Source organism: Engraulis encrasicolus, unplaced genomic scaffold, assembly GCF_034702125.1.
Source record: "Engraulis encrasicolus isolate BLACKSEA-1 unplaced genomic scaffold, IST_EnEncr_1.0 scaffold_59_np1212, whole genome shotgun sequence".
Taxonomy (NCBI): domain Eukaryota; kingdom Metazoa; phylum Chordata; class Actinopteri; order Clupeiformes; family Engraulidae; genus Engraulis; species Engraulis encrasicolus.
This window is the reverse complement of record NW_026945917.1, coordinates 218,174-243,173: the sequence shown is the minus strand read 5'-3', so window position 1 is coordinate 243,173 and position 25,000 is coordinate 218,174. Positions and strand designations below refer to the sequence as shown.

The window sequence follows — 25,000 nt, the reverse complement described above, 5'->3', positions numbered from 1 at the left end:
ACTGTAGATTGCCCGCGCTGACTCTCTTTCACAGGATTGCTAGTGCTACGGAGGAACATTGAGCATCATAGAAAACGCCCGTGAGCAAATATCAAACTAGCTGAAGTGAACTATAGGCCTATGGGCTAAACAGTTTGGGAAGTTTTGACAACAAATTTGATGGGCATTTCCAGAGGAATTTTGGAGAGGTGTTGTAGTCAACTGGTGGTCACAGCCTCTGGTAAGTCATGATTTTATTTATTGGCACCGCCGTGTGCTTTACATCTGTGTTCAATGGTCGCATAGCACCGAGAGAGATGTTTGTTTTGTTTAGCTTGTGGTGTCAAGGTAGTAATAAAAGTGGTATTAACAGCGATATGTTGGCTTGGGCATGCATCAACATACACGGTCTGAAACCCATTGGAGGAACTTGTTGTGAAGAGAAGTCTCATCACTTTAGTGATCAAAAACGGACCAACTAGCAAGGAATTAGGTGAATTTAAAGTGGCCATGCCACTCTAATTACATAGCCATGTCCACCTTTTTTTTCATAATCCTTGGTGTTCTCTGACCTGGTATGCAACATTATTTTAGCTGGAAAGTTATTTGATGGTGTATTTCAAAGCATTTTATTGCGCCCAAAAACACCTCTCAGGAGAACTAAGCGGTTTGTCCATAATGTTTATGAGCTTTGCACTGATTGGCTCCGCTGTTGCTAGAGAACCACGTCATTGTAGAGAACATGTTCTACTGAGGACTCGCAGGCTGCTCTCAGCCTTTGAGATAAAAGAAAAGAAAAATAAGCGTTGCCGAATAGGCTAAATGTTAAAATGATTGTGCTGAGTACTCCACACTGGCGCAGATTTAATAATGTACAAAACCTTATTGCATTCTGCGCCACTAGATGGCATATTTGGGGCATACAGATCCTGGGAGGAGGAGAAGAAGAAAGTGTATGTTGTTGCTGCTAGCCACGTACTCACTCTGCCTGCGGTGGATTGTTTTATTCCGTGTCAATTTAAAACTACTTCAGTAAATGTATTAACTTTACACCGAGCCTCTTCATTGCCTACTACAAAGTACCTTTATGCACCAGTTCGTCACTGATGGCTCATCAACGCGGCGACATCCTCGTCATGGGACAGGTAAGATGCTAACCTACAACACCACTCAATGCTGTATTTTTTGCTTCAGGCAGGCCTTCATATTTTTATTTTTCTTCTCGGACGTATTGTGTAGGTTAACTTGGTTTCACTCGTTACGTTTGATCCAAGTGGATTTTATTGTTGTTTCAGACACAACGTTTGCACAATGCGTCAAGAAGTAAGCTTATTTCAATGTTGTTGTATTGTGTTCAAAAGGTGTTGAATTGTTAGACGTGTAGAAACACATTTAGGACAGACTACCGCTGTGAAAGACTATCTTGGGCCGTAACAACTGGCGACTGCAGATGTTAGAAAAGCAGATGAGATAGGACGTAATTGTCACTCTTAATCTGGGGTGTATTCATTTAGACCAGGACTGAGACTTTCGTTTTGATCTATCACTGTGTATCACCTGGAGTCGCCAGTTGATACGGGGGACTCAGTCTGTTACACCGGTTATAGGCCTACACTTTGATTAGTTTATGCATACATTTAAAACCTGAGAATATATCCCCCCTCAAAAGAAATAAAAGCACAGCCAGAACTCTGAATAAACATTGCAATCAGCCAAATGCTGGTGAAAACTCAGGTTGGCTGGTACAAAATAAAACTTAGTAGCCACTTTGACCCATTGGTGAGTATGCCTGGTTAGGCTAGTGAGATGAAACATCTATTAGCCATTTTGGCTGGTGATGAAAAAGGTTCATTTGAAGTCTTGAGCACCGCATACCTGTTATCAGAGTATCTCATCATCATTATGCTGTATCCTCATTCTGAAGCATCTATTACTGAACTGCACACATTTACACTTTATGCATATCTAGGGGTACATGCATATTTTTTTATCTTTCCATTTATGCTATACCTCCAGTGTCGGCCTATAATGTAATGTATTTATACATGGATGTATATAATTTTGTCATTGCAGGTTCATCAGAGTCAGGTGGTCAGCACCCAAACTAAAACCATGGGTCATGGTGAAGAAGTATGAGAGACTGTTCTATGTGCCCAGGATTCGTCAGGATGGTGTCCAAGAATTACATCCTAGCAGCACAGGTAAAGAAATGAATAGTGAGTTGTGATTAATATTATTTAGCCTACTGGCTGGCATCACATTTTTAAATTCAGACAACCTAGTGCTACATCAGGTATTTATTCAATCAGTACTGTAACAGTACAGGGGTTAGACAACGAAACATCTTGGTGTCAGAAGCTGACGCCGAGTGTGAAGGTTCAATTAGCAGGGTAATAAGAGCACAGTTCTCTTCAAAATATTGCAATTCACATACCATAACAGGTTAAAAAATTAGACATTTTTGGTGGGCTATCCAAGGTAATGTCTGCATACCACCAAGATGAACCACATCCAACAGGATTAACTGTGGACACAAGAGGAAGCATGTCTTTTTTTTAATGGTGGTATGTCACCCATGCTGTTATGTGCTTTGCTCTTTCCCTGTTAATTGAGCCTTCACACACTGCTCTTTAGTGCAATGTGCAATTAATGTAGACTGGCCACCAAGGTGGTCCAATTTATCCATGAAACTTCCCACACCAAAATGTCAGGTGTTTTCATTGTCTAACACCTGTATATTACAATGCATTACCATATTAATTTAAATAACATGTTTTCCTTTTTTATCAGAACAGGACGCCATCATGAAGAAGTTGCCTGTGGGGCTTCACTTGGGCTTTGCCAGCGCCTCACTATCAGTGATGCTGGTCTCCTTATCCACCGTGCCTACCCCCACGTTCCTCCCTTGATGCATTCATCTCCTGACCTGTACCTGTTGTGGTAGTAGTCAGTGATGACACACAGTAGTTGTGATAATAACATACATGTATATGAAATAACTGAAATGATGTCCGTCCAGGCATTTCCTTTGGTATTTTATTATCCAGTATATGTATGTATCCAGTTACATGGGTATTTTGGTGCCTGGATTATACTGCATGTAATTAATAATATGAACTCAGGTCAGGATACCACAGTAGTTCAGAGAACCATTCATTAATATAAAATGCACATGTGTTATATGTCCATCCCAGGATAGACGTCCCCTCGTATCACCTTCGTGACCCTAAAATGCATGTGTACTTTGTGTCTAAAAATAAAGTCTATGAACAACTGAATGATCTGATTAATACTTTGAAATGGTGTGGTGCAGACGCTGAAATGGGGAAGTTAATTGGTTAAACTTGGCTTGGTGTGCTGGACCTCGGTCTCTTCCATACATCCAATCTCAGCCATCAGGTCATTGCTCTTCTCACCTGGAGAAATAGAAAGATATACTTAAATGACAATTTTTATCCCAAACAACCAAGTTTATCACAGTGAATTGGTTACTGTCCCTGCAGCATTGTGGGGCTAAGTGCCTTGCTCAAGGGCACTTCAGCCATGATGGAGATGAGGAGAGAGGTAAGGATGGGTTTCGCACCTGCCCCAATATCAAGACCACCTCCCTAACCATTAGACCACTGATGTCTCATTTTGGAAGGCAGACAATTTTGTGAAAACATTAAGTGTTACACTTAACATTAATTACAAGGACAACATGAAGTGTGCATCCCAATATGTGACCTTGCCTCCTCCACTTGTGCTTGTCTCCTCGTCCCACCTCCTGGGCCCTCCTCCGTGGAGAAAACGATAAAGTTTCCCAGCTGTCAGCCTCGCCACAACAACTTTTGAGGGACTGTTGTTCATTCACCATCCCACTTGCAAATGAGGAAAACACTTTACAATTGAGCTTTTGCAAGATATTGAAATATAATGCTGTTGTCAGTGATGTCATCATGACGAGAAGCAAGTGGAGGAGGCAAGGTCGCATAGCTATTAAAACGCATATTTAAACGCACTCGAAGGCTGGGTAGGCCTGTGCAGGTTATGGATAATGTGACTGGCATTTCATGACAGCATCCTATGAAGAGTAAGCCTACTATAGGAAATTCGGCGCTAGAGATGTGTACACATGGTTTACTTTTACATTTAAACCATAACACTGAACTTCATAGCCTTTCTTTTTTACTAAGCACTAAAAAATACCGTGTTTATGTACACGCATTACACAGCCGTCAATATCTCAGCATAACAATATCTTAGCATAGCGCCAGTTGCTGCTATGGCATAAGGTAGGTAGAACATAGCTCTGCATCATTGATGCTTTCTTATGGAAAGCATCTTGAATTGAAATGTCATCTACATGACACCTTACACTTTAATTGCCTATATTTTACGTATTGGTTACAGTGTAAAACAAATGTTGAAAGACACTTACCAGGTGCTAGCTACTCGATGAGTAGTTGGACGTTTTTTTCCGGATGGATCCACCTCAGCTTTATTCTTTTATTTTTAGGCATCCAGTGAAAAGTCATGGATGGTTTGTTACCATATCTACATGTGCAATCCTCAGCACAATGGGTGTTTATGCTGTTTAGCTATCAATGATATGAGTAAGGTTTGGTTACGAGTTGCCAAGATGCTCCATTCATAATGTTTATGAATTTTGACTCGTCAAAAGTGGGCGTGGCCAAACGGCGGGTAGTCAGGGTGACGTAAGCCTGCCCTGTTTTTTCAATTGGCCAGGCTTAGCCGTTTTGTTATTTTCATAAACTACAACAATCAAACGAAATAAAAAACATCTTTCACATTAACACGACCAGGAAAACATATTATGAACTGTTATAACATATAACCATTCAAGAAAGTTTAAAAAAATTGGCATGGCCTCTTTAAAGTGCGACGGAAGAAGGGAATGTCACCAAAATGGTGCATCGTGTCAGGTAAGAAGTGACTTTTGTTTCTTGCGGTGGAGATTGGATTCGTAGTAGCACATTGGTAGGCTAGGTCTTGCCTATTGCTGGTGAAGTTTATCTTAGCCTCGGCGTTGGCTATGGGGTGAATCTATAGCACAGCCGATGGTGTGCGTGGCTTGTCTATCATAACTGTTGCCAAAGTCGAATTGCCGCGGTGTGGAATGACTGTGCTATTGTTAGATGTTTTGGACTTTTGTAGTATTGGCGATTTGTTCCTTTTGCCTCTTGCTGCTGATTTGACCACCGTTTAGCGGCACCTTTTAGTGCGTCTTAAATATGGCCAACGTCAAATGCAAACTAAAGGTGGCTTTCACACTCTCCCTGTATCAATAGCCAGCAATGGCACCAGCTGCTTTGGCGCTTAACCTACTTCTCTCGCCGATCACAGCACAAACTCTTTGGCCGTCAGAGTGTAGGCCCTAATCACATTCGGGAAGCAGTAGGCCTATGCCTGTGTGTGCGTGCGTGCTTTTGTGCGCGGGCGGGGAGACAAGGCAGGGGTCCTGATCGTATGCATCTTGAGATACACAGTCGCAATTGCAAGACAATGTAAATTGTTTGAAAGCCCGGTCACCTCTCACAAGTGCATCGCATAGCGTAGTCATGCATTTCTACTAATTTCACACATTGTAGACTGCCCATGAAGAAGAGAGAAACTGTCACGGCAGCGCAATTTGCTCTTGAACACGCCCTCACCTCCACATTAGGTGCGCGTTTCCCTTCCACAAGAACTTAATAATTTTGAAGTGAAATGTTAAACAAAAAAAGGTAAAATCTAGTTAGGCTACATAAAACATGAAGAAGTTAGTCAGATGGGATTCGCCATTCTTCATCCTAAAATTGATTAGAATGCAGGAAATTGTATCTAAAAAACATTTTTTTGGGAGAGGACTCCCAGACCCTCCGCTGACCACAGCACCCCCTGGTCAAAATGAGTTTCTGCGTCCCTGCAATTTGTCTTGGTGACAGTAGAGTTAAAAGGCATCCCATGCAGCCGCAGAGGTAGATTCTAGCGGCTTCTCATAGGTATCCACTGATATCGATAGCACATAATAGTGCAGACAACCGCCCTTGATGTAGGCTACTCTGACTGTTGTCATGATGGTTGTTCATCTACCAAATTTACATATTACATTTTTGTACCTGTAGGGGGAGGGCCATGGGAAAACAAAATTGAAGTGGGGGGAGGGCCATGGGGAAAAAATTGAGGTGGAGGGGGGGGGGCATGATTTTTTTTTTTTGACCGGACTTCCAGCGCACCAGCCCTCCCCCCCCCGGTAAATAACGTACAGTCCCTTACTCTAGTGGCTGTAGAACAGCCTGGGTTTCTGGCAATATCTGGCAAGCCCCCTTGTCCTCTGGTGCATTACTACCTAGATCTAACCATAGGTATATTAAAGTTAATATGTTGAAAACTTGGTAGACTAACTTTACATTAACTTTACATTTAACAGTGCCCCCTCCAACTTAAACCCATATCTTACCCCAGTGTCTGTAGTTTACAGCATGGATTCCTGAGTAGAGTAGAGATCTGCTTCACACCAGAGTCTCCTAGTTTATTATTATCCAGATCCAGTTCTATCAGGTGTGATGAGGAGTTTGATGATAGAGCTGAAGCAAGAGCAGTACCGCCCGCTTCTGTTATACTGCAGCTCTTAAGCCTAGAGAGAGAGAGAGAGAGAGAGAGAGAGAGAGAGAGAGAGAGAGAGAGAGAGAGAGAGAGAGAGAGAGAGAGAGAGAGAGACAGACAGACAGACAGACAGACAGACAGACAGACAGACAGACAGACAGACAGACAGACAGACAGACACAGCGACACAAGGACACTGAGTAACACAGAGAAGCACAAATGTTCTTCACACTGTTTCCGTTTACTATTGCATTAGTTGTTCTACCCTTAGTCCAGTGGCTGTAGAACAGTCAGGATTTCTAAAAATCAGAGATACGCTTAGCTCCATTGCCTCCTAGTTTATTACTACCCAGAAACATCCAGCCAAAGATATATTAAAATTAATCTGTGCATAAAATGTGTTAGACTAACTTTGCATTAATATCTAACAGTGTCTCCTACAACTTTAACCCATATCTTAACTGAATAAAGTCAATAAGACTAAATGCTTATTAATCTACAAGCAAAAACAGCTTTGGCTGAGCCCACAGTACTCGTCTTCAGTACATGTATCACTCTTCATCTCTTTATTTACCCCAGTCTTTGTAGTTTACAATCTGGATTCCTGAGTAGAGTAGAGATCTGCTTCAAACCAGAGTCTCCAATTACATTATCATTCAAATGTAGCTCTTTCAGGTGTGATGGGTTTGATGTCAGAGCAGAAATCAGAGCAGCACAGCCCTCTCCCGTTATACTGCAGTTACCAAGCCTGGAGAGAGAGAAAGAGGGAGAGAGGGGGGGGGGGACGGACCCGAGTAACATACAGTACATGTTCATTAGACACAGGCACACACACACACACACACACACACACACACACACACACACACACACACACACACACACACACACACACACACACACACACACACACACACACACACACACACACACACACACACACACACACACACACACACACACACACCTGTATTGTGTTGGACTATAAAAATCCAAGTGGTTTCCATAGGGATTTTTCTTTTGAACTGGGGGTGCTAATGATTATAATGTACTAATGATAATAATGATTAATTAAAGCCGCGAGCGGCGATGACGGGCCCTCGCACCTACGGCTCAAGGCGGGGCATATCGCCCCATCACATCCTGCCCAAAACAAAAATGGAGTCTCTACGACGTTCGGTTCACGAGATACAGCTATTTCAGAACTTAACTTTTACTGCAGTTCATTTGCCTACCACATGGTGGCGCTATATCAAGTTGCCATATTAGGCATATACAAAAAGTTTATATTCATTATAATAATGAACACATGCATTTGCACTGTTTTATAAACACTGCAAACTACAATGGTGGCCAACTTCCTGTTTTAAAAGAGGTCCTATTATCTCACTTCCTGTTGGGAGTAGCCTTTCCACTGTGTGACATTTTTTGTTTGTCTTATTAAGATACACATAAAAAAAAATCCATAGCTCCATAGCTTCCATAGAGTCCATAGCTTCAAGTTTATTCTGGTCCTGCCCCATAGACCCATGACTTAAGGGGGCGCTACAGAGCCCATAAGCTGTCTTAAGGGTGTGGCTTGTTTGGAGAGGTACGTGCTGCCCTACTAAACACCTTTGCAAAGCCACGTTGAAAGATATGCATGGCAACCCCCTCAGAAAGGGCACATTAGAGGCACATTTTCTGTAATTTTTTCATCAGACTTCATCAAACCGCCATCTTGTTTTCGTACAGCATATTGAAAATTCCTTCGCAATATATCATCTGCGATGTATTGAGATATCATACAAATTGAAACGAAACCGAACGGGTGTACGGTTCAGGAGGAGTACTTCAAAGTTCATGGTGTGACAATTTTGTCGTATGTCAAAAGTTCAACTTCAAGTCCAATTACCTCACTTCCTGTTGGGTGTGGCCATGGCCTCCTGTTGACTTTTTTGCTTGTCGTAGTGAGATACACACCCCCAAAGAATTTTGAGTCCGTAGTTTCAACTTTATGCCGGTCTGGGCCCATAGGCCCAGAACTTAGGGGGCCCTACAGTGCCCATGTGCTGAGTTAGGGGTGGGGCTTGATTCGAGAGGTACGTGGTGCCCTACCAAACACCTGTGCAAAGCAACATTGAAAGGTATGTATGTCAACCCCCTCAGAAAGGGCACAGTAGAGGCACATTTTCTGTCATTTTGTCATCAGAATACATCAAGCCGCCATCTTGTTTTCTTACAACATATTGAAAATTCCTTCGCAATAGATCATCTGCGATGTCTTAAGATCATTTACAAATTAAAACGAACCCGAACAGGTGTACGGTTCAGGAGGAGTACTTCAAAGTTCATGGTATGACAATTTTGTTGTATGTCAAAATTTCAACTTCAAGTCCAATTACCTCACTTCCTGTTGGGTGTGGCCATGGCTTCCTGTAGACTTCTTTGCTTGTCTTAGTGAGACACACACCCCAAAAAAATTTCAAGTCCATAGCTTCAACTTTATGCTGGTCTGGGCCCATAGGCCCAGAACTTAGGGGGCCCTACAGTGCCCATGTGCTGAGTTAGGGGTGGGGCTTGATTCGAGAGGTACGTGGTGCCCTACCAAACACCTGTGCAAAGCAACATTGAAAGGTATGTATATCAACCCCCTCAGAAAGGGCACAGTAGAGGCACATTTTCTGTCATTTTGTCATCAGAATACATCAAGCCGCCATCTTGTTTTCTTACAACATATTGAAAATTCCTTCGCAATATATCATCTGCGATGTCGTAAGATCATTTACAAATTAAAATAAAATCGAACAGGTGTACGGTTCAGGAGGAGTACATCAAAGTTCATGGTATGACAATTTTGTCGTATGTAAAAAGTTCAACTTCAAGTCCAATTACCTCACTTCCTGTTGGGTGTGGCCATGGCTTCCTGTAGACTTTTTTGCTTGTCTTAGTGTGATACACACCCCCAAAAAATTTGGAGTCCGTAGCTTCAATTTTATGCCGGTCCAGGCCCATAGGCCCAGGACTTAGGGGGGCGCTACAGAGCCCATTTGCTGAGTTAGGGGTGGGGCTTGTTTGGAGAGGTACGTGCTGCCTTACCAAACACCTCTGTGAAGCAATGTTGAAAGATATACATGGCAACCCCCTCAGAAAGGGCACAGTAGAAGCACATTTTCTGTGATTTTTTCATCAGACTTCAGCAAGCCGCCATCTTGTTTTCTTACAACATATTAAAAATTCCTTCGCAATATATCATCTGCGATGTCTTAAGAGCATTTAAAAATTTAAACGAAACCGAACAAGTGTACCGTTCAGGAGGAGTACATCAAAGTTCATGGTATGACAATTTTGTCGTATGTCAAAAGTTGACAAAAGTTCAACTTTAAGTCCAATTACCTCACTTCCTGTTGGGTGTGGCCATGGCATCTTAAAGACTTTTTTGCTTGTCTTAGTGAGTTATACAAGCACAAACAATTTGGTGCCCGTAGCTTCAACTTTATGCCGGTCCCGCCCCATAGGCCCATGACTTAAGGGGGCGCTACTGAGCCCGTCGGCCGATTTGGGGGCTGAGCTTTATTGGAGTCCATCGTGCCACCATATCCAACACCTGTGCCAAGTTTCGTTCAAAGTTACGCATGGCAACCACCTCAAAAATGGCCCGACGTGCGGGAAAAATGTATCACAAAGCAAGAACAATAGGGCCTCGCACCCTCCGGTGCTCGGGCCCTAATTAGTATTGCTATCCCCCTGCTAAAACTGTGAAATTACTGTTAAGGCAGTGTTACATCTACTGGATGGTATAACTGAATTACTGAGCATACAGTATATGTTCACTGCCTAAGACTAACTCAACTTTTCTAAACCAGAAATGCCCAACTAAGACAAGCAGGTTCCACATGCCATGTAGGACCAATATTTGACATTTGATGTTTGTAATGTATTTCAGTGTAGAACAAACACAAAACCCGCTTACCTCAGTTTTTCCACTCTGTATTGTGAATCCTCCAGTAGAACACAGAACTGCTTCACTCCTGAGTCTCCTGGTATCTTCCCTCTCAGGTCCAGTTCTGTCAGCAGTAAGGGGTTTCCACCCAGAACTGCAGTCAGATACACCAGGGCTTCATCTGCTGCATCACTGCCCAACACCCTAGCAGGGGAAGTATATAGAAATACTCACTGTTTTATGTTTTATAGTTAACATTTGTGTGATATAGGCCTAGGTTACAGTCATTGACTATCAGCAAATTATGTCTCTATAATTTAGGCATACTTTGAATAACAAATTGGGTTTCAAAGGCTATGGTATATCACAGTATTTATATAGTAAGTCGCTCATGCACTATTACATGAATATAGCATTAGAACTAGGGGTCGACCGATACCGTTTTTTTAATGGTCGATGCGATACCGTTTTTTTCCATCACCCTTGGCCGATACCCGATTTCCGATACCCGATATTTGGGGCCAATATGGGTTTAAAAAAAGGTTAAAAAATGACAAATATTCCAGGTCTCAAGTTAAAAATAAACATTCCTTTAGCATTATCAAATTGAGGTAGAACTTGTAACATTTGAACACCCACTCTAACAATCAAGTAATAAAAAAATGAAGCGTCTTGGTGCTTTTAAAAAAAACCCGAATGACGTAAAATGATAAATATTGCGTATCGGCGAAAAACCACGCGCGTATCGGCCGATACGATACACTTAAAATATGCAAATATCGGCCCGATACCGATATATATATATCGGTCTATCCTTAATTAGAACCTGAGAAAGAGTCAAGATTCAAGAAGTGTATTGCCATGTCAACACAGTTGAGAAGTTGTTGTGGCGTATCCCTAACATTAAATACATATAATGGACAAACAGGACACAACAACAGGACACATAAATATGGGCAGACATCAGTTAACAGTAGATTGGGCCCAATATTCATTGGACAGTAGACAATGATGGCCAGAAAACAAAAAAACTACACAGTCAGAGATTTTTTAACTAATTAAATGCCACTGCTGCACAAAACCTTTTCAGTCGCGGTACCCGTTAAATGAATGGAAACTCTCACAGCATCCTAAACATTTTGATGTAGATTGTCATCAGAATACACACTGTCTCGCAATGTGTGTGCGTGCACACACACACACACACACACACACACACACACACACACACACACACACACACACACACACACACACACACACAGCAGCTAAGGAGCTAAAGAGGAAAATATAAACACGTAAATATGTGGCCTCAATTCACTCACAGTACATGATGAAGAAAGATTCCACTTTGTATACATTAATTAATTTAAATTCCATGTCAGCCATGTTTCTGCTGCATCCCAGAGAAGGTCTCATGGCACCCTGTATACATTAATTAAGCAATATGACACGAGTGGGAGTGAGGTTGTTCTGGGACACCCTCACGGGTGTGATTCGCCGCAGGCACGAAGCCGCAGAGAAGGTCTCATGGCATCCTGGTTGAGGAATACTGTTATTGGAACAGTACAGTATGCATCTTCTTCTTTTCTATCAAAGGATCCCCATTAGTTTGTGCCACAGCATCTCCTTTCTTCTACAGCATGCATCTCCTTTTTTCTTCTATAACTGATTTAGTAGAAAAGCAGAATAACTGTAGACTTTTCCAAGTTAACATGCTCTTAAACATCCTGTCAATGATTTAGACTGTGCTTAATCCCTTTGCACAGAGACTTTGTTTTCACTTTTCCTGTCAAAATAATGTTATGAGCTGATCAGTTACATAAAACTCATGTCAATGTTGCTATGATGCAGTTGAGTTGAACAGCCTGTCGGTGGACCCATCTGAAAGCTACTACATGCTTCACATGCTGTACAAGGGGGAAAATATTCACAACACACACACACACAGCATTATTAGACATTTTTAAATAATTGGGTGAGAAATATGAGAACTAGTTAAGTGACAATGGCTAACAAAAGATAAAGATTAACTGAGACTTCATCAATGGCAACACTGCTATTCAGGAATCATTATTAAGTACATTAAGTGTGAAATGCTCTTTCTTGCCTCAGACTCTTGAGTTTACAGGCAGGATCCTGCAGTAAATCAGTGAGGAGCTTCAGTTCAGCATGTCGAGGGTCATTTCCTCTCAGGTCCAGCTCCTCCAGGTGTGAAGGGTTTGATTTGAGGGCTGCGGCCAGAGCAGCATATCCTTCTCCTATTACACCACAGTCTGACAAGCTGGGGAGATGAAAAGGTCTATTACCTGATGTTACTCATTATTATGTTGCTTATGCCTAATGTCAGGAAGCAGGGCTGAAGGGAATGGACCATAATTTGGAATCTGTCAGTACATCATAAATAAACCAACACATAAACATCAAGTCTTGTGACACACATATTGAACAAATAAATTAAAAATATTAATTACTAACTTGACTTTCTTAAATTTGCAGTCTGGATCTTCCAATAGGACACAGAGATGGTTCACCCCTGAGTCTCCTGTTATCTTCCCTCTCAGGTCCAGTTCTGTCAGCAGTAAGGGGTTTCCACCCAGAACTGAAGTCAGATATACAAGGGCTTCATCTGCTGCATCACTACTCAACAGCCTGGAAAATATAAAAAGAAATCAGAAAAAAGATTATGATTCTTAATACATTATTTGGCGTCTTTACACCATACAATGGTCCATTCACTTAAATTGAGCTCAGCAACAATTGCATGTCTGTAACTCTGTCTAACAGATGTTCAACATTTATAATTCTGCCTAACAGGCTTATGACTTCAATATCAGCATGCTACCAATGGCAAGGAACTTATAGCTGTTTTTTAATATCACTCCACAAGAAGACAACACCCCATACTGTAAGTCAACACTCTCATTTTTCTACTAGCCACCATCATCCCTTCCATGATCTAAATGTTTTGTTGAAATCTGATTTTAGATTTAAAACTGACTGGTTTTCTATTGAATTATTGATCAGTATAACATGGACATGTTCTTGCCTTAGTCTCTGTAGTTTAGAGGCAGGATCCTCTAGTAAATCAGTGAGTAATTTCACTTCAGAGTGTCCATGGTTGTTTCCCCTCAGGTCCAGCTCCTCCAGGTATGAGGGGTTTGATTTGAGAGCTGTGGCCAGAGCAGCATATCCTTCTCCTGTTACACCACAGTCTGACAAGCTGGGGAGATGAAAAGGTCTATTACCTGATGTTACTCATTATTATGTTGCTTATGGTTAATGTCAGGAAGCAGGGCTGAAGGGGACCATCATTTGAAACCTGCAGTAGCCTACAATGAAAGTATCATTATGACACATTTTCTTTACTTACCCTAGTGTCTGTAGTTTACAGTCTGGATTCCTGAGGAGAGTAGAGATCTGCTTCACACCAGAGTCTCCTAGTTTATTATTATCCAGATCCATCTGTATCAGACGTGAGGGGTTTGATGTCAGAGCTGAGGTCAGAGCAGCACAGCCCTCTTCTGTTATACTGCAGCTCTTAAGTCTAGAGAGAGAGAGAGAGAGAGAGAGAGAGCGAGCGAGAGCGAGAGCGAGCGAGCGAGAGAGAGAGAGAGAGAGAGAGAGAGAGAGAGAGAGAGAGAGAGAGAGAGAGGGGAGAGATAACAGTGAGTAACACAGAGAAGCACACATGTTCATCAGACACAGAGAAGCACACATGTTCATCACACACAGTTTCCGTTTATTATTTCATTAGTTGTTCTACCCTTACTCTAGTGGCTCAGTCCAGTGGCTGTAGAACAGTCAGGATTTCTGAAAAGATCAGAGATACGCTTAGCTCCATTGTCTCCTAGTTTATTACTACCCAGAAACATCCAGCCATAGATATATTAAAATGATTATGTGCAGAAAATGTGTTAGACTAACTTTGCATTAATATCTAACAGTGTTTCCTACAATTCTAACCCATATCTTAACCCAATAAAGTCAATAAGACTAAATGCTTATTAATGTACAAGCAAAAACAGCTTTGGCTGAGCCCACAGTACTTGTCTACAGTACATGTATCACTCTTCGTCTCTTTATTTACCCCAGTCTTTGTAGTTTACAATCTGGATTCCTGAGTATAGTAGATATCTGCTTCAAACCAGAGTCTCCAATTACATTATCATCCAAACGTAGCTCTTTCAGGTGTGATGGGTTTGATGTCAGTGTAGAAATCAATAATGATTATAATGTATTGATGATGATAATGGTAAATTAGTATTGCTATCCCCCTGCTAAAACTGTGAATTTACTGTTAAGGCAGAAATGGGACAGTATCACTTTAAGGCAGTGTTACATCTACTGGATGGTATAACTGTTAAGGCAGTGTTACATCTACTGGATAGTATAACTGCATTATTGAGCATACAGTATATGTTCACTGCCTAAGACTAACTCAACTTTTCTAAAGCAGAAATGTCCATTTGGTGCTAAGACAAGACGGGTTAGGCATTATTACTTAGTGTGGCACATGTCATGTGGCACCAATATTTGACATGTGATGTTTGTATTGTATTTCAGTGTAGAACAAACACAAAAGCCTCTTACCTCAGTTTTTCCACTCTGTATTGTGAATCCTCCAGTAGAGCACAGAACTGCTTCACTCCTGAGTCTCCTGTTTTCTTCCCTCTCAGGTCCAGTTCTGTCAGCAGTAAGGGGTTTCCACCCAGAACAGAAGTCAGATACACCAGGGCTTCATCTGCTGTATCACTGCTCAACACCCTAGCAGGGGAAGTATACAGAAATACTCACTGTTTTATGTTTTATTATTAACATTTACATGATATAGCCCTAGGTTACAGCCATTGACTATCAGCAAATTATGTCTCTATAATTTAGGCATACTTTGAATTACCAATTGGGTTTCAAAGGCTATGGTATATCACTGTATTTATGTAGTAAGCTGCTCATGCACTATTACATGAATATAGCATTAGAACCTGAGAAAGAGTCAAGATTCAAGAAGTGTATTGCCATGTCAACACAGTTGAGAAGTTGTTGTGGCGTATCCCTACCATTAAATACATATAATGGACAAAGACACAACAACAGGACATATAAATATGGGCAGACATTAGTTAACAGTAGAGGGGGCCCAATAGCCATTAGACAGTAGACAATGATGGGCAGAAAACAAAACAAAAACTAGTCAGAGATTTTTCAACTGATTAAATGCCACTGCCGCACAAAACCTTTTCAGTCGCGGTACCCGTTAAATGAATGGAAACTCTCACAGCATCCTAAACATTTTGATGTAGATTGTCATCAGAATACATACTGTCTCTGAAGAGGAACACATTTAAAACACACATAGCTTAATGTACATTACGTGAATTCATGGTGTGCGCGCACACACACACAAACACACAGCAGCTAAGGAGCTAAAGAGGAAAATATAAACACGTAAATATGTGGCCTCAATTCACTCACAGTACATGATGAAGCTACAAGAAAGATTCCACTTTGTATACATTAATTAATTTAAATTCCATGTCAGCCATGTTTCTGCTGCATCCCAGAGAAGGTCTCATGGCACCCTGTATACATTAATTAAGCAATATGACACGAGTGGGAGTGAGGTTGTTCTGGGACACCCTCACGGGTGTGATTCGCCGCAGGCACGAAGCCCCAGAGAAGGTCTCATGGCACCCTGGTTGAGGAATACTGTTATTGGAAACATACAGTATGCATCTTCTTCTTTTCTAGCAAAGGATCCCCATTAGTTTGTGCCACAGCATCTTCTTCTTTTCTATCAAAGGATCCCCATTAGTTTGTGCCACAGCATCTTCTTTCTTCTACAGCATGCATCTCCTTTTTTCTTTTATAACTGATTTAGTAGAAATGTATAATAACTGTAGACTTTTCCAAGTTAAAATGTTCTTAAACATCCTGTCAATGATTTAGACTGTGCTTAATCTCTTTGCACAGAGACTTTGTAGTCAGTTTTCCTGTCGAAAAAATGTGATGAGCTGATCAGTTACATAAAACTCATGGCAATGTTGCTATGATGCAGTTGAGCTGAACAGCCTGTCGGTGGACCCATCTGAAAGCTACTACATGCTTCACATGCTGTACTAGGGGAAAAATATTCACAACACACACACAGCATTATTAGACATTTTTAAATAATTGGGTGAGAAATATGAGAACTAGTTAAGTGACAATGGCTAACAAAAGATAAAGATTAACTGAGACTTCACCAATGGCAACACTGCTATTCAGGAACCATTATTAAGTACATTAAGTGTGAAATGCTCTTTCTTGCCTCAGACTCTTGAGTTTACAGGCAGGATCCTGCAGTAAATCAATGAGGAGCTTCAGTTCAGCATGTCGAGGGTCGTTTCCTCTCAGGTCCAGCTCCTCCAGGTGTGAAGGGTTTGATTTCAGAGCTGTGGCCAGCGCAGCATATCCCTTTCCTTTTATGCCGCAGTCTGACAGTCTGGAAAGATGACAAACATGTTCATACTGAGCTCTTCTCAAACTCTACTTGTCCCTATAGCCAACTAATGTCATTGCAATTCTAACAGAATAGAGAGACAACAAAGACCTATTGTCTAATGTTGTTTATTATTACCAGCGATTCTAAGAATATTCTCTTCTCTCTGTTATTATATATCATACTGCGTTAGAAACTAGGTCTGAAGTGATAATGAGAGTATTGACATGAAATTTGAGATTTAATCTAATTTACCTTCCTGTAGTAAATTACCATTTGCCAAGCCATGCGATAGATAACTATTGGGGCTGCAAATTGTCTGCAAAACGTCCTTTTTTAAGATTCATCTGAATACTGGACTTCTCTCTAAACCCACATCTACCCGGGGCCACCAAAGATATTATGAATATCGACATCAAAACCATTTCATGTACATTTGCTGGATGATTATTTTTAGTATGGCGGATGGGACACACAAAAGGGCCTTATCGTGCACTTTTGAGTAAAAGCATGAAAATCAGTACACATATCCTTCTTGATATGCTGATTAATGTTAGCGTTGGAGGCGTCGCAAAAAATTCATCGTTTTCAAGATGGCCGCCAAATCCAATATGGCCAACCCATATTAATGAATCTACCTGATATTTGGTAGTGAAAGCATGAAAATCGGTACACATATCCTTCTTGATATGCTGATTAATATTAGCATTGGAGATGTAGCGAAAAATGCATTGTTTTCAAGATGGCCGCCAAATCCAGTAGGGCCGACCCATATTAATGAATCTACCTGACACTTGGTATTAAAAGCATGAAAATTGGTACATATATCCTTCTTGATATGCTGATTAATATTAGCATTGGAGGCGGTGCGAAGAATTCAGCATTTTCAAGATGGCCGCCAAATCCAATATGGCCTATCCATATTAATGAATCTTCTTGACACCTCGTAGTAAAAGCATGAAAATCGGTACACATATCATTCTTGATATGCTGATAAATATTACCATTGGAGGCATTGATAAAAATGCTGTATTTTCAAGATGGCCGCCACATCCATTATGGCCAACCCATATTAATGAAGCTACCTGACAGTTTGTAGTAAAGGCATGGAAATTTGTGCACAGTTACTTTTTTATATTTTGATTGATAAAATAACACATTTCAAGATGGCTGACAAATCAAATATGGCAAACGCATTTTAATAAATCCTTCAGGCACTTTTAGTAAAACCATGGAAACTGGTCCACATTTACTTCTTGATGTGCTCATTAATATTAGAAATTGAGGCATTGTGGGAAAAAACACATTTTCAACATGGCCAACTAAGATAGTGTTTATAAGAAATTACATATTTTTCTACAAAAATATTTTGGCATTGCATATAATTAACACTCACAAAATACCATTGACAATGATTAAACATTATTGGCATGTTATCAAATGAAGTGATGCATAAACGATACTCTACTCTACTGCATATGTTATGGTTTTGCCCAAACTGTGTCTGCCACCACCACAATAGATTATGTTCTGTAATGTGATAACTTTAGAATAGGTGCAAGAGTTTGCACCACCTCTTGTGTTCTACCACTCTATAATAGGTACATTAACTGATAAAGTGTTAAAGCCTTACACTTTGAAGATTGCTGACTTTGTTTGAATTATAGGTTTTGTGCAGATGGACAGATATGTATGAAATGTTCTGTGATAATACTCTTCAATAGGTACACTGATTGCATTCTTGAAGCCTCAAATAGGTAATACGGCAGTAGCGTTATGTACAAATCCAAGGCTTTTGAGGGGCTTGTGGGATGTACAGTACCTCTATCGCTTAGTGATAACTGCATAGGCCTTGTACAAATTCCAAAAGGGCCAGGATTTCAAGATAATTCATGGACATTGTTATGATTGCTTACTTCAAAGAAACTAATAGTTGATGACTACTTCTAGCTGCACAAGGTTTTCAAACAAACTGCAATCCTGCACCCAATGCAAGTTGTATGGTATATCTTGCCTGGTTAACACAAGTTGATCTCACAAGTGAGATAATCTGGTGGTTATACAATTTCTCATACTAAAGTTGTGATTTACGATTGCCCATGGCAGTTTATAGGTCGTTAAGAATGTGGTATTTGGCATATGTGTATTCCATATCCAATCATGTCAGTTGTATCTATTCAAACAAACTGCAGCCATCGCCTTTACACCCCTACTCATTCTCATGATTGCACCCCAAGATCTGGTACCCTCACTCAGGGATGGAATCCATTCTACATTTCAAGTCAAGTCAAGTCAAGTCAAGTCAAGTCAAGTTTATTGTCAATTTCTTTACATGCACTGGTCATACAAAGGATTTGAAATTGCGTTTCTTGCTCTCCCATGCAGACATAGACTAATCTAGGTAAGGACATAGACAGTATAGACATAGACAGTACTCATACATGGACATAAGACAGTATGGACGTAGACATTGCTCATACAGACATTTAAAGTGCAAGACTGGACAACAGAAGACTTGTAGAGAACATACATTAAGAGGAGGTATTTTGTTGTGCTTTTTCTAAAAGTCCTTTATAGCATTCTGACATAGTAATAGTAGCAATTGAAGAAAATAAATAATTAAAAAAGGTTTATTTAAATACACCAGCAGCAGTATGTGTGTGTGTGTGTTTGTATGTGTTTTGTATGCGTGCGTGTGTGTGTGTGTGTGTGTGTGTGTGTGTGTGTGTGTGTGTGTGTGTGTGTGTGTGTGTGTGTGTTTAGTGCAGGTAGAAAGTGCGGTGTGCGTCTGTGTGTGTGTCTGTGTACCTGTGTATGTGTGTGTGTGTGTGTGTGTGAGTATGAGTTGTGTGTCAGTGTGTGTATGTTTGGGTTTAGTGCAGAAAGTGCGGTGTGCTTGTGTGTATGTGTGTGTGTGTGTGTGTGTGTGTGTGTGTGTGTGTGTGTGTGTATGTATGTGTGTGTGTGTGTGTGTTCTGTGTGTGTGTGTGTGTGTGTGTGTGTGTGTGTGTGTGTATGTATGTGTGTGTGTGTGTGTGTGTGTGCATGTGTATGTTTTGAGTTAGTGCAGGTTGAAAGTTCAGTCACAGATGTAGTAGTGCAGGTGGAATGTTCAGTCGCAGATATGGTGGTGGGGATGAGGGGGGGAGCGTTGTCAGTGGCCTGGCTGGCTAGAGGCTGACAGTGAAGGGAGAGTGGGTTGAGTGTTCAGTATCTTGATTGCTTGATGCATCGTGCTGCTTGCAAGCCTGGTGGTACGGGAACGGAGGCACCTGTACCTCTTTCCAGAGGGCAGGAGGCTGAACAGTTTGTGTGCAGGGTGGCTTGTGTCTTTGATGATCATCAGTGCTTTCCGGGTGAGGCGTGCGGTGTAAATGTCCTGCAGGGAGGGGAGTGGTACTCCAATGATCTTCTTCGCTGTGTTCACAACACGCTGGAGTGTCTTCCTGTTTTTCTCCGTGCAGCTTCCTCCCCACACTGTGATGCAGCTGGACACGACGCTCTCTATGGTTCCTCTGTAGAATGTTGTCATGATGGAGGGTGTAGCACTTGCCTTCTTTAGTTTGCGCAAGAAGTAGAGACGCTGATGGGCCTTCTTCGCCAGTGATGTAGTGTTGGTGGTCCAAGAGAGGTCGTCGCTGATGTGCACTCCAAGGAACTTGGTGCTGCTCACTCTCTCCACAGCATCACCGTCGATAGTCAGTGGTGGCAGTTGTTTTTGGACCCTCTGAAAGTTGACGACAATCTCCTTGGTCTTGTTGACATTCAGCAGGAGGTTGTTGTCTTTGCACCGTCTGGCAAGCAGGTCTACTTCTTCTCTGTAGTGGGTCTCATCGCCCTTAGTGATGAGGCCCACCAGTGTTGTATCATCCGCAAACTTCACTAGATGGTTAGTGCTGTGGGTCGTTGTGCAGTCATGTGTCAGCAGCGTGAACAGCAGGGGGCTGAGAACACAACCTTGCGGAGCCCCCGTGCTCAGGGTCAGGGTGCTTGAGGTGTTATTCCCTACCCATACTGCTTGTGGTCTCTGCATCAGGAAGTCCAGCAGCCAGTTGCAGAGGGAGGTGCTGAAACCTAGTTTGTCCAGTCTTCTGATGAGTTGTTGTGGTATTATGGTATTGAATGCTGAACTGAAGTCAATGAACAGCATTCTCACATATGAGTCTTTATTGTCCAAGTGGGTGAGGGCTGGATGGATGGCAGAGCAGATTGCATCCTCCGTGGATCGCTTGGCTCGGTATGCGAACTGGTAGGGGTCCAGGGTGGGGGGTAGGGTGGCTTTGATGTGTGACAGGACTAGCCGTTCGAAGCACTTCATGATTATGGGCGTCAGTGCTACAGGACGGTAGTCATTGAAGCATGCTGGTGATGATTTCTTCGGCACGGGTATGATGGTAGCAGGTTTAAAAAGTGATGGGATGACTGCTTGCTCCAGAGAGATGTTAAAGATGTCTGTGAAGACATCCTTCAGCTCTTCTGCACAATCCTTCAACACTCGGCCAGGTATGTTGTCTGGGCCAGCTGCTTTGCGTGGTTTGATGCTGGCCAGTGTCCTCTTCACACTGGCAGAGGACAGGTACAGGGGTTGATCATGGGAGGGAGGGGGAGTTTTCTGTGGATGAGTGTCATTTTGTGCTTCAAAACGGGCAAAGAAACTGTTCAGGTTGTTTAGCAGAGAGGCGTTGTTGTCACAGCTTCGTGGTGCAGGCTTATAGTCCGTGATGTTTCAGATCAGAACAATTGTGTAAAATAGTAGGATTTCACAGGCTATGGTATATACTATGGCCAACATCAATCAAACTGCCAATAATGCCTAATTAAAAGATTGACATAAACTTTGAATAAATGGTGAATGGCACAGTTGGAACATGATGGCCATCAAAAAGTGAACTCAGGGTATGTAAAATATAACTTGTACATGTACAGTATTAGGATTCATTTCTAGACCATGATAATGATGTGAAGATTTGGCATGTGTGTGTGTGTCTCTCTCTCTCTCTCTGTGTGTGTGTGTGTGTGTGTGTGTGTGTGTGTGTGTGTGTGTGTGTGTGTGTGTGTGTGTGTGTGTGTGTGTGTGTGTGTGTGTGTGTGTGTGTGTGTGTGTGTGTGTGTGTGTGTCGCGTGACAACCGGTGCCGTACGGCAGTCTGCACACTGTGCACAGCTGGTGTGTGAATGTGTATGTATGCGTGTATGTCTTTTTTCAAAGCGCTTTGAGTAAACTTCATAGTTGTGATACTGTGCTACATAAATACACATTGCAATGTATTGTATTGTAATATGGGTCAGTCATATTTGATTTTTGTTCATGGCCCCTAATATGAATAAGCATCTAATGTAAAGAAATAACTACAGTCCCAGGAAAAGGTTTGTACACCCTTTGAAATTTCTTACCTTTCTGTCAAAATTGGTCATAAAACATGGTCTGATCTTCCCAGAAATCACAAAAAGGAGCAATCAGAGTCTACTTTAACTAATTCAACCCAAACATTTGCAAGTTTTCATATTTTCATTGGCCATAAGATGTAAACCTTCACAGGACAGCAAGGCCTAAGTAAGTACACCCTTGCATTCAATAGGTTTTAACCCTCAGTTAGTCGCAATATCCTCAACCAGATGTTTCCTGTAGTTGCAGATCAGATTAACAAAACAATGTTCCTGGTCTCCCTCTTCTTTAGAAAACTGCCTCTCGTCAGCAAGGTTTGTGGGATGTCTGGAATGCATAGCTTTCTTGACTTCATGCCATATAATCTCAATTGTTTTTTGTCAGGGCTTTGACTGGGCTATTCCAGAAGGTGTATTTCATTATTATGAAGCCTTTCTAAAGTCGATTTACTTCTAAAGTATGGGTTGTTGTCACATTTCAGCACCCATCCTCTTGTGTGCTTCAACTGTGTGACAGAATACCTCACTTTTTTCTGTAAAATATCTTGATAAACTTTTGAGTAAATTGTTCCACTGATAAAACTGATAAAATATCTTGAGCACACACTCGTGTGTGCTTCAACTGTGTGACAGACTTCCTCACGTTTTTTTCTGTAAAATATCACAATAAACTTGAGTTCATTGTTCCACTGATAATAGCAAACTGAAAAGGACCCGAGGCAGCAAGGTAGCCGCATATAATGATGCTCCCGCCACCATACTGAAAGGTGGAGATGATGTTTTGGTGAAGGTGTGGTTCTCCAGTTCTCCTCCAAACATGACATTGTGTGTTCCCCTGAACAATTCAACTTTGGTTTCAACTTTGGTCTACAGAATATTTTGCAGTAATTCTATGAAGCATATAAATGCTTTTTCGCAAACCTCAAAGGTGCAGCAATATTTTTTTGGACAGAAACCCCATTAATTTTAGATTGGCAGAATGAATCCCATTTTTAGCTATTCTTGGTTACATCTCCTCTTCTGAGTATGGTGGCGGGAGCATCATTATATGCGGCTACCTTGCTGCCTCAGGCCCTTGACAGTTTGCTATTATCAGTGGAAGAATGAACTCAAGTTTATTGTGATATTTTACAGAAAAAACGTGAGGAAGTCTGTCACACAGTTGAAGCACACACGAGTATGGGTCCTGAAATGTGACAACAACCCATACTTTAGAAGCAAATCTACTTTAGAATGGCTTCATAATAATGAAATACACATTCTGAAATAGCCCAGTCAAAGCCCTGACAAAAAAAATTAGATTATATGGCATGAAGTCAAGAAAGCTATGCACTCCAGACATCCCACAAACCTTGCTGACGAGAGGCAGTTCTCTAAAGAAGAGAAAGACAAGATACAAACAGATTGTTTTGTCAATCTGATCTGCAACTACAGGACAAGTCTGGTTGATGATATTGCAACTAACTGAGGGTTAGAACCTACTTAATGCAAGGGTGTACTTACTTATGCCCTGCTCTCCTGTGAATGTTATGGCCTTATGACCAATAAAAATATCATAACATGTAAATGTTTGGGTGGAATTAATTAAAGCAGACTCTGATTGTTCCTTCTTGAGATTTCCGGGAAGATCAGACCATGTTTTATGCTCAATTTTGACAGAAATGTAAGAAATTTCAAAGGGTGTTCAAACTTTTTCCTGGGACTGTATGTGTACCAACTGTCATGCTTTTACCACAAATTACCAGGTAGTTAATATGGACTGGCCATATTTGATTTGGCGGCCATCTTGAAAACAATGTTTTTTTCCCCGTGACGCCTCCAATGCTAATATTAGTCAGCATATCAAGGACATGTGTACCGATTTTCATGCTTTTACCACCAAGTGTCAGGTAGATTCATTAATATGGGTTGGTCATATTGGATTTGGCAGCCATCTTGAAAACGATGATTTTTTTGTGACTCCTCCAATGCTAATGTTAATCAGCATATCAAGGATTGTACAGGTAGCTGTTAATACCTGCTGGGCATTGCTGCCTGTCGCACCTCCTCCGGTGCCCATGGGTCAGCGAGAGAAAATAAGACTTGTGACACAAACATCTTTATTGTATAAATTACAAGACAAACATAGGGAATACACATTCACATTCATCATGCATGCACAGGAGGTGCCTTCCTCAACCACCTTCGCAGGTAGCTGTAGCCCTACGCCAGAAGCAGATGTCGTCAGGTGGTGTCCAGCCTTCTCTTCGGTGTTTCGGCCCTGAACCACAACACTGCCAACTCCAGCTAGTGGGCCAACAGTGAGTGGCCAGGCTCACTGCCCATCTGCTTCTGGCGTACAGCTCACACCAACAATACATACGTTTCATACATTGGTAAGCATAAAAAATAACAAATAAAAAAGGAAAAAAAGGCAGCTGTGCTCGGGTGCGTTGGTTGTTGGGGCGGCAACAGTGCTGAGTGAAAGGTGCCGAATGCGCTGAATGCTTATTGACGAGTTGTTTGTGAGGTAGTTGAGCTGTTTGGTGTTCGTTGGCTGCTGGCTGTAACCCCCTTCCAATGCAGCTATGCTCGGGTGCGTTGGTTGCTGGGGTGGCAACAGTGTTGAGTGAAGTGCCGAATGCGCAAGCCGGTTGGGAGATATGC

General features: G+C 41.6%; 1 protein-coding gene across 1 annotated transcript in view; it reads right to left on the bottom strand.

Moving 5' to 3' along the window:
* The window catches only part of LOC134444573 (ribonuclease inhibitor-like), a 24,148-nt gene extending 6,902 nt beyond the window's left edge, over nt 1-17,246 (bottom strand). The window contains exons 1-4 of the mRNA XM_063193840.1: nt 17,226-17,246; nt 16,800-17,017; nt 15,083-15,256; nt 7,142-7,315 (exon numbers count right to left, since the gene is read on the bottom strand). Of these exons, the coding sequence (XP_063049910.1) occupies nt 7,142-7,315; nt 15,083-15,256; nt 16,800-17,017; nt 17,226-17,246 (587 nt within the window). The remainder of the gene's footprint in view (nt 1-7,141; nt 7,316-15,082; nt 15,257-16,799; nt 17,018-17,225) is intronic.
* Nucleotides 17,247-25,000: the final 7,754 nt, after the last annotated feature.